The 12367-nt window shown below is 59.7% G+C and overlaps 1 protein-coding gene across 1 annotated transcript; it reads right to left on the bottom strand.

The window, feature by feature from the left end:
- Positions 1-1473: 1473 nt before the first annotated feature.
- On the bottom strand, positions 1474-6983 carry LOC149875689 (class I histocompatibility antigen, F10 alpha chain-like). The gene is given in 8 exon segments (XM_090031078.1): positions 1474-1682; positions 2143-2196; positions 3732-3762; positions 4029-4115; positions 4313-4499; positions 4501-4604; positions 5055-5327; positions 6520-6983. Coding segments are annotated over 7 exon segments (1125 nt in total). The 5' UTR covers positions 6956-6983; the 3' UTR covers positions 1474-1682; positions 2143-2189.
- Positions 6984-12367: the final 5384 nt, after the last annotated feature.

Below are 12367 nucleotides of genomic sequence, written 5' to 3'. Positions count from 1 at the left end.
GGGGCAGGTGACAGGACAAGGAGCAACGAGCGGGGAAAGAAGAAGGTGGCTCGGGGCGCCGGGGGAGGCAAGAGTGCCAGGCCCAGCCCCGCGCCAGATATCCAAACTCAGGCAGTTTTCAAGGTGAGTGATCACAGAGCTGGCCAGAAGCTTGAACTCACTCTTTGTGAGCTGCTGCATCACAGTCAAAAAAGTACTCGTTAGGCAGCCCCCTGTACAGGAGGGATCGTGCTGACAAAAGGGGCGGGGGTGTAGCTCTCTATGTGAAGGAAAGCTACGTGTCCCTGCAAGCTGATGTTGGCGACCGGCATGGACAGCTAGAGACCCTCTGGGTAAAAATTTGTGGGGAATACGGCACAGGGGACACAACGGTGGGAGTCTACTACAGACCTCCCACCCAAAGTCCTGAGCTTGACCAGCAGTTCGCCCGGGAACTGGCTGAGGCCGCACGCTCCAGGACCTTGGTTGTCATGGGTGACTTCACTTACCCGGACATCTCGTGGGAAGATCACTCAGCAAAATCCGAGCGGGCGCAAAGCTTTCTCTCGTGCGTGGATGACCTCTACCTGACTCAAGAAGTCTATGAGCCAATGAGAGGCAAAGCGCTGCTCGACCTGGTACTGGCTACAGGGGACGACCGAATCAGCGACCTGCAATGAACATGAGCCTGCACTGCGATGCTGCAGCTAATAAAGCGACAAAAATGCTGGCGTGCATCCATAGATGCTTCTCGAGCAAATCCCAGGACGTCATTCTCCCCTTGTACTCGGCCTTGGTGAGGCCGCAGCTGGAGTACTGCGTCCAGTTTTGGGCTCCGCAATTCAAAAAGGATGTGGAGAAGCTTGAGAGAGTCCAGAGGAGAGCCACGCGCATGATCAGAGGACAGGAAAACAGATCTTACGATGACAGTCTGAGAGACATGGGACTCTTTAGCCTGGAAAAGCGCAGGCTCAGGGGTGATCTGATGGCCACCTATAAGTTTATCAGGGGTGACCACCAGGATCTGGGGGAACGTCTGTTCACCAGAGCGCCCCAAGGGATGACAAGGTCGAACGGCCACAAACTCCTGCGAGACCGTTTCAGGCTGGACATAAGGAAGGATTTCTTTCCTGTCCGAGCCCCCAAGGTCTGGAACAGTCTGCCAGCGGAGGTGGTTCAAGCACCTACATTGAACACCTTCAAGAGTAAATTGGATGCTTATCTTGCTGGGATCCTATGACCCTAGCTGACTTCCTGATCTTTGGGCAGGGGGCTGGACTCGATGATCTCCCGAGGTCCCTTCCAGCCCTGATGTCTATGAAATCTAATGGAGGAGCATGTTCAACTGTTTACCAGCTTTGGCTTCCAGCTACCCTTTGACTGTACGCCACTGCGAACAAGCTTTCCTTTCTTCCCCCAACAAATTGGGCTTTAGAGAGATCAAGAAACACAAGTTTTAGCTGCCGTGTCTTAGAATTCGATGTGCCAGTTCAGGCCACTTTGCATGCTGGGAGTTCCTGTCACTCAGCGGGGAGCAGTCGGGCAGGGATGGAGAGGACCAGTCTTTGAGTTGCCAAATCTTCAACATCTTCACTGAGCTCGAGTAATGGCAAACGCTGTGCTGCCTTCCTAAGCATACAGGAACTTAAACAGCTTGGACAGAAGAGTCTCAATGCAGTCTCATGCGGTAACATAGATCTTTTCTGCAGATTTTTGCCCAAGTTTGTGTTTTTTTAAAAAAAAGAAAAAGAGAGGACAGAAAACGACCTCAGACCCTCTGAACAGAGTCAGACACCCCCGCCATAAGGCCACACAGCCATCCAGGAGCTCCCTTGTGCCTCTGCCTGCCTCCAGTATCAGCCCAGCACAGCAGTCTCCCTGTGCCTGATGAAAAGCAATTGTACCTACATGCATGTAAAGAACTTTTTTGCAACTCTGCAGTTGCTGCAATAAAAGATCTCACCTGCACTATGGCCTTTCCCCACGACCTCTGTGTATCCGAACCCATAAGGCCTCAACTTTCTCCTCCTCTGAGTTCGGGGCTGGGGGTCGGGAGCCACAGCAGGACTGCCCTGCCCCGAGGCAGCTTCCTGGGGCCAGCCCAGAGCCCAGCCCTTTACCTAGCGCCCTCCCTTGGGTCGTGTCCATCGCGCTGACTCTCACCAGAGATCGGCAAGGCTTCGCTCTCCAGGGCTTCTCTCTCCAAGGCTTCAGGGGCTGAGAGAGAAGGAAGAAGGGGTTTGAGCTCCCTGAGCACTGGACCTGGTTCCCTGGCCCAGTCCCCCATGCCCCACACCAGCACCTGCCAGCAAGAGCTACAGACTTTTTTGGGGTTTTTTTTTTTAAAGAATTGTTTGTGTCTCCCAAGCCAAATCAAGCAAATGAATTCCAAATCCGCGAGTCGTTCAACCACAACAGGTGGCCCTACTACCCGCAGACCTCCTCCACCCCACCTGGAGCTTCAGACGCTTCCTATGTGCAGGCCCAAGCCCGGAGGCGTGGGGTTCGGATTCTGGCAGAAAGCCACCTTGGTTTCGCCCCAAAATCTCTGCCCTGTGACAATGTGACAAAAGCTCTGCGCTGTGACCATTTGATTTGGATGGGCTCAGCAGAGGAGACGACACCCTCACCCTGTCTCTTCAGGTGACTTGAGCTGGCTGCAGTCCTGAGGGAGGGGGGAACCTGCTCCCTCTGCCCATGTGACTGGTAGCAGCCACCCGGGTGAGGGGCACCAACCTGGGGGGCTGGAATCTGCCCGGCAACCGGTGATGTTTTTCGAACTGGTTGGCGGACAGCCAATCGGAGCTGGCCTCCGCTGGGCCAGGGGAATGAGGTCACAGGGGCTACACAAGTTAGGACCGCCCAGGAGGAGGGGCAGCAGCCAGAAGCCTTGCCCTCTACAGCTGGCTGTCTCTCCCCCTAAACTCTTGAGCCAGGAACCGCCTGCCTCCAGAGGGGAAACTTCTCCCACCGTTGGAAGATGCAACTGAGTAAGCTACTCGAGTTCAGATTAGGTATCTAGTTGGCAGTAACGCAGATGCGTGATCAAAAGGCTACCTCAGCCAGACCGTTTGCTCTTCAGGATTTCTAGGATATTACTCAATCTTGTGCCCTATTTTCACCCTACCCCTGTAATCAATAAAGTTCTCCTTTTCGACCAGTGCGGGAGACTTATTGAGGGGTGGGTCTAATCTATGCCTAAGAGACCCCTTAGGTCTGTGGACTAAGGGAGACTATACGTTTTGCCCCTGGACTTGGGGAAGTGCCCCGAGTGCCTGTACCGGGTTGAGTACCCGTCGGACTTTAGGCCTGTGTTTCCCGAGGACACAGGGCCAGGAGTGGAGGGCATTCTCGGGGTGGTGGCGGCACGTTACCCCCAGGCTAGCGAGGGTGCTCCGGGAAGGGGTCGGGCCGGACGTGAGGCGCTCGGAGCCCGGCAGGCGGGCGGGCGCAGGGAGGTGGGCGGCTCAACGCAGGGGCACCCCCTACTGGCCGCCACACGGATGCCCACGAGTTTCGCTTGCCCTCAGCCGTACGGCCGCAGGAGCAAGCTGGGCAGGGCGGTCCTGGTGACGGGCACCCTCGGGACTGCCCAGACAGGAGCGAGGCCCAGGGCTCTGCCCAGCCTCCCGGCACCACCCGGCACCTGCGGGGAGCCAGCGCAGGGCTGGATGAGGCCGTCTGCCCACGGGGCTGCTCTGAGCAGAGTTGCACGGCCCTGGGGAGGGGAGAGGAGGGGGCTGTGCGCTCACCTGGCGCCGCTGTGTCCTGCTGCCCGCCTCCCTGTTGAGAGAAGGCAAAAGTGTGCGACTGCATCTGCTTCCACAACCGGGAGCCACGACCCGGAAAGAAGCCGCTTGTGCAGCATGGAGCCATGGGCTCAGACCAGGACGTGGGGCCAGGACACCCCCACCACGGAGGGGATGGACTGTGGGGCACGGTCCATGTGGAGCCAAGAGCACCCCGAGAAGCCCCGTCCTGCCAAGTTCCCGCACGGTGGTGATGAGCCCTCCCCACGCCCCTGCCCCACGGGCTTCACCAGCACTTACAGAAGAAGGTACCAGCTGCGCCCATCACAGCAACAACAAGCAGGACAACACTGACAACGGCACCCACGATCAGGACCAGGTCAGACTCTGGAAGAGGGAGGAGACCTGCAAGTGAGAGGAACCCCCAGACCTGCCCCCAGTGTTGTGCATGCCCAGTGCCCCCTCCCCATCAGTGCCCCCTGCATCCTCCAACCCTAATTCCTTCTCTGCTTAGCAGGGGTCAGTCAGCCCCTTCCTCCCCGAGCACCAGGTTTCTTCTCCTTCCCCATGCGGGGGTCCCTCACCCATCCTGCCCTTGTCCCAGGACACGCTCAAGGCTGCACCCAGCCTCTTGTGTGCCACGCTGCAGGTGTAGCTGTGGTTGCTGCTTGGGTCGATGTCGATGGTGGCCCAGGTCTGGTAGGTCCCGTCTCCGCTAGGAAGGACCCCCAAGCGGCTTGTCTCCTGGGACTGCGCCTCCCCGTTCTTCAAACCACATGACAGCCACGTCCTTGGGGTAGAAGCCGTGCACCCGGCAGGACAGGGTGGCACGTCCGTCCCAGGACCGCCTGTCGCTCACCTGTGCCACGGGACGCTCTGGGAGGGAGGAGACGCCCGTTAGAGCGACCGCTCCTGCAGGACCCTCAGCACCACGGCCAGGAGCCGGGCCGAGCCCTGCACGGGGCCACTCAACCTGGCTCCAGTGCCTGTTTCAGGCGGAAGCAGATGGCGTCGGGGCAGGAGCACAGGGAAGAGAACACAGCTGTGCTGGGCTTGGGGCTGCAGGAATGGGGTCTCATAGAGCTGATCTCTGGTTCAGAGACACATGGCCAGGGCACAGACTCCCCGTGGGCTCTGCTTAGCTGGGATGCCGGACCAGGGCAGGGACGGGGCACCGGGTCCCAGGGCAGGGCTGGGGTCTCCTCCAGCAGCAGAATCGAGATGCAGCGCTCACCACCCTGGACACGGGGGGATGGGGCAGGCATTGCCCGGGCAGGGGAGGGTGCCCCGCTCAGTGTTGCCCCGGGCCATGACACCGGGACTCACTGCTCTGCAGCACTGCCTTCCTGCACCGCAGGTACTGCCGCAGCCACGCAACATACGTCTCCTCTAGGTAGGATCTTGTATGCTGGAGAGCAGCCTCATCCTCGTCCCACCTGCGCTGGGTGACCTGGGCCTGCGTTGTTGCTGCTACCCAGGTGCGCGTTCCTGGGTCGTAGCTGATGAAGTCTCCCCTGTTGTAGCCCCACTGCATGTGGCCTCCAGTGCTGCTGTCCTCGCGGAGCTCACAGCCGTACATCAGCTGGAGCATGTGAGACCCTGAAACACAGATCCAGCCCTGGTCAGGTCACAGCCCCAGGGAGCAGGTGCCGCCCAGGGCTGCTGGGCTGGGCAGCGGCAGAGCTGACCCCAGGGTGGGGGGGGCCAGCATGGGACAGGTCAGGGGGCTCTGGTCACGGAGAACAAGGCTGAGGGGGGGACACAAGTGCGGCCCCTGTACACCCTGGGAACGCAGGAGCCCAGGGCTGGGGGGGAGGGTGGGAACAGCCCCTGGAGGGGAAGGGCAAAGTCAGGGAAGGACGGGGCAGGTGAAGTCGGCTGGGATGAGTCCAGGCTGGAAAGCCGACCGGTGCTTCTCTGTGCGGGAGCAGCATGGCGCTGGGCAGCTTCCCTGCGAGTGGAGCCCGAGCCGTGGATGCTGCAGCTGCCTGGAGCAGGGACTGGACTCTGTGGCCCCAGAGGAGCCCCCACGGCTGGGCCCTGTTCGGCTGAACTCCCGCCTGCACCCGTGGGTGACGGGGCCTCGTCCTTGCGCCCCACAGCTCCCCCCACATGGGTGCTTACGTCTGCACAGTCACTGCCCACCATGGTCCTGACCCCAGGGTTCCCAACTCCCGCTTGGGCCTCTGCCTCCTCCCCTGCCTGCCCCGCTGTCTCTTGTCCCTTTCTCTGCATGTGACAACCCGCCTCCTGTCCCTTCTTGCCATCTAAGTCCCCGCTCCCCAGCTCCCACCCTGGCACCCAAACCACCTGCGCTAGGGACCAGCAGCCCCCGCAGCGCCATCCTGCCCCATGCCAGGACCCCTCTGACCCTGCAACCAGCCGCGCCCCCCCTTGCCACCGTGGTGGGAGCAGGGGGCCAGGCAGGTCCCTCCTGCGTGGGCTGGGGCCGGGTAGGGCAGGGGGCTCCAGACAGACCCTGCAGCTGGCAGGGGGGAGGGCAGGATCTGGCCCCCTCGCCTGGGTTTCCCGGTGCTCGACACCACGTCTCTCCACAGCGCCCGGGTTGGGGTGGGGGCAGCCCCCGCGCCCTGCAGAGCACATGGGCCTGCCCCAGGCCAGGGCAGGGAGGAGCTGGCTGCAGGGACACACGGACCAGACATGACAACGCGAGGCCCTCCCGGCTCCCCGCCCGGAGCAGCTGATGGTGCCCCCCGCCCGGTCCTCCCAAGTCACCCTCAGTCCCAGGGTCCGTGCGGCCTCCTGCTCACACCTGCGTGCCCACACTCACCCCCGGTCTGGTTGTAGCGACGCCGCAGGGGGACCAGGTTTAACTGAACCCCCCCGCCGCAAGCTCCCGCTTTCCCCGTCCCACAAGCGCGGGCGCCCCGCACCCAGGCCCTAGCGGAGAATTTGCTGCTCGTCCACGCAGCCCCCGGCAGAGAGGTGGGGCACGCCCGGGCCCCCACGCAGAGACGCCGGCAGCGGGCGGAGCCTGCGGGAGCCACGGTCAGCACCAGCGCGCAGGCGCCGGGGCCCTCGGGGCTGGGGGTGCCGGGGCGGGGCGCCCAGGTCCGCACGACGCGGGGAAGCGGCGCCTTGACGGACGTGGCGAGCTCTGCGCCGGCGTTTCCGTCGGCCCGTGTCCGCGGGCCGGGGTCCCTGGCACCGCTCGGCCGCCCCCGCGGAGCCGGGGAGAAGTCCCGGGGGAAGGGGCGCTGGGCCATGGCGGGGGCAGTCGCGGTGAGTGCGAGCTGGTGCTACCTACCGCGACGGCCACGACGAGCAGCGCCCAGCGCAGCCGCCGCATCCCGGGCCGGGCAGCGCGGAGCTCCCGGCGCCGCCGACACGCGCGGCAGCGGTACGACGGGACCCCGCGTGGGCCCAGCGCGGGGGGGGGGGGGGACCCCTACCAACCCACCCCGACACGGGGAACAGGCTGCCCGCGACCCGCCCCCGCGCACGCACCAGCCAATCGCTGCCCGCCGTTTCGCAGAGGGCCAATAGCGTGAAGGCGTCCAGCTCCGTCCCCGCCCCCACGCGCCGGCTGTTTGTCAACAGCGCTGAGGCGCGGGGCGGGGGGAGCTCCATGGAAACGGGTGAAGCGAGACCCCGCGGATTTCACGGCAGTGAAATGCGGGGTACGGAAGACCCGCTCCCCGGGGGCCCAAGTCCTTCTGATCGAGGCACAGCCCCCGCCCGCACCCTCCACAAACACGGGGCTGTGGGAAACCCCGATCACGTCCGCTCAAGTCATTGGGAAAATCCCTCCTACGAATCCTCTAGGTGGGAACACGGATTGGTTCCTGTCCGGGCCACCCGGCTTTCACCTGCCCCGCACCCCGCAGGACCCACGTGTCCGGCCCCAGCCCCTCCCCGCAGCCCCGCCGCCCGAGGGGCCAGGCACCTGGGCCCTGCTCTCTGCTCTGGCCCCCTGTGCGGGACCCCGCAGGCACACGGCTTCAGTTTGTCTGTAACGATCATGCCATTTAAACCATTCATTTTTATTTTCACTTGCATTGAAACAAATAACATTTAAAAATCACCCCAAACCTCAGTTCAAGTGGTTTCGATGGGAAAAAAGTGTTTATGTTAAAACAGAATATACAAATGGAAGAATAAATTATAACATCACAAAAATCTGTGCCTGTGATAGCGGTTTTATTAAAATGTAATTTTCCATGTCAAGTTCCCAATTTTGCAGACAAAATCTTCCGTACAGCTGCACATCAGCGCATGAAACCTGTCACTGTAACCGTGACCGCTGGCACTAACGGTGTGGATCCTCGCGCATCCCCACGCGCAGCAACTCGCAGGGCGCCCCACGCAGGCCGGGCTCTGCGCACGCGCTAGCACACGCGTTGGCAGAAAACCGGGCGCTCGGGTTGTTCCCATTTGTTCCCAGGCAGGGGAAGCAGCAGTGCCGGCCTCGGCCTGGCCCCTTCGGCCGCCCGGAAGAAGAGGGGGTGGGGTGGTGCTTGTGGCAGAAAGCCACCTCGGTTTTGCCCCCAGGTCTCTGCCCTGTGACAATGTGATTAAATCTCTGTACCCGTGACCATTTGATTTGGATGGGCCCAGCAGAGGAGACCACACGCTCCCCCTGTCTCTTTAAGTAATTTGAACTGGTATCAGCTACTTGGGTGAGGGGCACCAACCTGGGGGGCTGGAATCTGCCCGGCAACCGGTGATGTTTTCCAAACTGGTTAGCTGAGAGCCAATCGGAGCTGGCCTCCGCTGGGCCAGGGGAATGAGGTCACAGGGGCTACACAAGTTAGGACCGCCCAGGAGGAGGGGCAGCAGCCAGGCGGGGACACAGAGAAGCCTTGCCCTCTACAGCTGGCTGTCTCTCCCCCTAAACTCTTGAGCCAGGAACCGCCTGCCTCCAGAGGGGAAACTTCTCCCACCGTTGGAAGATGCAACTGAGTAAGCTACTCGAGTTCAGATTAGGTATCTAGTTGGTAGTAACACAGATGCGTGATCAAAAGGCTACCTCAGCCAGACCGTTTGCTCTTCAGGATTTCTAGGATATTACTCAATCTTGTACCCTATTTTCACCCTACCCCTGTAATCAATAAAGTTCTCCTTTGAGACCAGTGTGGGAGACTTATTGAGGGGTGGGTCTAATTTATGCCTAAGAGACCCCTTAGGCCTGTGGACTAAGGGAAACTGTACTGTAGAAATTTTCTAACAAGATCATAGATAATACTGTAGAAATCATCTACAAAGCAAGACTCAGCATTTCACGAACACAGCCTAATGAGACTCTGGAATGACTAAACCTTAGTCATCTTAAAGTCTGAAGCAATCAAGGATTAGCTAGCGTTTCAGAAACAAGCACGTAGCCAAAAACCAGTTTGAACCAATTAAGGGTCTCTCAGACTGACCTGATACCTTGTTTTCTTTCACAGTGGAAAATTCCCATCTGCGCGCGCATCTTGTCTGTAAACTATAAAATGCCTCTGACAGTTTTATTCGGGGCCTCTGAGTTCGCTCAGGGTGCCCAGCATGCTGAATAAATTTTGAGACAGACAGCGACTGCGTCTTTGGGAACAGCTCCGCGAGGGGTCACGAACTCCTCAACAATACGTCTTGCCCCCGGACTTGGGGAAGTGCCCCGAGTGCCTGTACTGGGTCGAGTACCCGTAGGACATTAGGCCTGTGTTTCCCCAAGGACACAGGGCTGAGAGTGAGTCCATTCTTGGGGTGGTGGCAGCTACGTTACCCCCAGGCTAGCGAGTGCGCTTCGGGAAGGGGGTCGGCCGGACATAAGGCACCCCTAGGGAGGCACTCGGAGCCTGGCAGGTGGGCGGGCGCAGGGCGGTGGGCGGCTCGATGCAGCAGCACCCCCTACTGGCCAGCCACAGTGCTCACACCAATTGCAGACCCTCCACACGGCAGTACTGCAGTGTGCCGAGCTCCCTGCAGACCCCAGGAAGCCGAGGCACAGGGGCAAGGCCGGGAGGTGGGGGCCAGGGGCACTAGCACTCACACGAAGAGCAGCATTTCTGGCCTGTGCAGTTGTTTTCTTGGCCTTGCTCTCCAAGAACGAGCAGATCCTCCATGGGAGGAAACACTGACAAGTGCAAGGTGCTGCACCTCAGAAGGAAGAACCAGCACCATACCTACAGGCTGGGGAACTCCCTTCTCATCAGAGTAGAGGCAGAAAGGGATCTTGGAGTCATTATTGATGCCAAAATGAACATGGGCTGACAGTGTGGGGATGCAGTCAGGAAGGCCAACCGCACCTTGTCGAGCATCCACAGATGCATCTCAAGCAGGTCCAAGGAGGTGATCCTCCCCCTCTACGCGGCATTGGTCAGGCCGCAGCTGGAGTACTGCGTCCAGTTCTGGGCGCCGCACTTCAGGAGGGATGTGGCCAGCATGGAGAGGGTCCAGAGGAGGCCACTCGCATGGTCGGGGGCAGCAGGGCAGGCCCTACAAGGGGAGGCAACAGCACCTGAACCTGTTCAGCCTCCACACGAGAAGGCTGAGGGGGATCTAGTGGCCTGCTACAAACTAGTCAGAGGGGATCAGCGGCCATTGGGGGAGTCCCTGTGCCCCCAAGCACTACCGAGGGTAACAAGGAACAATGGCCATAAGCTGACTGAGAGTAGATTCAGGCTAGGCGTCAGGAGGCGCTACTTCACAGTAAGGGCGGCTGGGAGCTGGAACCAAATTCCAAAGGAAGTGGTGCTTGCCCCTAACCTGGGGGTCTTCAAAGGGAGGCTTGATAATCACCTAGCCAGGGTCACTTGACACCAGCATCCTTTCCTGCCCATGGCAGGGGCTTGGACTAAATAATCTGCTTAGGTCCCTTCCAATCCCACCACTTCACAGAGGTAGTGAAGGCTAAGGATCTCAACTTTCTGGACATCTGCTGGGAAGAGCAGTCAGCCAGGTCCGAACGCTCACGTAGGTTTTTGGCCAGAGTGCAGGACCTCCATCGAACCCAGGAGGTGCACAGCCCCACTGGGGAGACACCTTGTTGGACCTAGTGCTGGCCACAGGTGATGACCTGGTGAGGGGGCTGCGGGCGCTCAACCACCTGGGCGACAGCGATCATCGCCTGCTGGGATTCACCATCCAGCGCAAGGTGGCAAAGGCCTGCAGTAAGGCAGCGGCCCTAGACTTTAGGAGGGCAGACTTCAACAAGCTAAGGAGAATAGTTGGAGAAGCACTGAGGTCCCGGGGGGGAGGGGAGCCAGGTGTCCAAGGAGAGTGGTCGCTCCTTAAGGAGATGAATCTCCAAGCCCAAAGGAAGGTAATCCCAATGAGGATCAAAGGAAGCAGGAGGGCACACAAGCCTCCGTGGCTCACCAAAAGCATCCAGGAATGTCTCCTTGTTAAAAAGGAGGCTTACACCCATTGGAAAGAAGGGGTCATAACCAGGGAGGACTATTCTGTAGTTGCTCGGGGATGTAGGGGGTAGTTAGGGAGGCCAAGGCGGAAATGGAGCTGGGACTAGCTTCCCAGATTAAGGACAATAAGTCCTTTTTTAAATACATAGGGGGTAAAAAGAAGGTCCCAGGTAATGTGGGACCCTTGCAGGACGCATTGGGAAACTTGGTCGTCACACCAGACGGCAAAGCTAACATGTTTAATGATTTCTTTGCCTCCGTCTTCCTAAGTAGGGACCAGAACAGCCACCTCCCTGCTGGGGCCCCCTCGGGCCCCGGGGACGCACACCTGGGCCACGGGTTAGCGAGGACTTAGTTAGGGAGCTTCTGGAGGGGTTGGACGTATTCAAGTCAGCCGGCCCGGATGATCTCCACCTTAGAGTTCTAAAGGAACTGGCCGAGGTCATTGCAAGTCCCCTGGCACAGCTTTACGAGCACTCGTGGTGCTCTGGTGAGGTACCGGAGGACTGGAAGAGGGCCAATGTGGTCCCCACCTTCAAAAAAGGCAGGAAGGAGGACCTGGGAAACTATAGGCCGCTTAGTCTTACCTCGATCCTAGGCAAGCTGTTCGAGAAAATTCTGCTGGCACACATCCATGAGGGGCCAGCAGGGGACTGCATGCTTAGGGGCAACCAGCACGGGTTCATCAGTGGCAGGTCCTGTCAGACCAACCTGGTGGCCTTTTACGATCAGATCACCAGATCATTAGATGCAGGAGTAGCAGTGGATATAGTCTTCCTGGACTTCCAGAAGGCTTTTGACACTGTCTCACCCCGTTCTCATTAAGAAACTGGGGGGCTGTGGTGTAGACCCCCACACAGTCAAATGGGTCGCCAACTGGCTGGAGGGCCGCACCCAGAGGGTGGTAGTGGATGGGTCCTTCTCAGCCTGGAAGGACGAGGGCAGTGGGGCTCCGCAGGGCTCGGTCCTCGGGCCCGCACTGTTTAACATCTTCATCAGTGATTTGGATGAGGGGGTAAAAAGCACCCTGTTCAAATTTGCTGACGACACTAAGATGTGGGGGGACGTGGGCAACAGGCTACAATCAGACCTAGACAGGTTACAAAGGTGGGCGGACGAGAATAGGATGGGCTTCAACACAGACAAGTGCAGGGTGCTGCACCTCAGAAGGAACGACCGGCACCACACCTACAGGTTAAGGATCTCCCCTCTTGTCAGCACGGAGGCGGAAAGGGATCTGGGGGTCATCATTGACTCCAAGATGAACATGGGCTGGCAGTG

This window comes from Crocodylus siamensis, chromosome 1, assembly GCF_052110815.1.
Source record: "Crocodylus siamensis isolate JL-2025a chromosome 1, ASM5211081v1, whole genome shotgun sequence".
NCBI classification, from domain to species: domain Eukaryota; kingdom Metazoa; phylum Chordata; order Crocodylia; family Crocodylidae; genus Crocodylus; species Crocodylus siamensis.
Note: the sequence above shows the minus strand (reverse complement) of the source record. Positions and strands in the feature narration are given on the sequence as shown.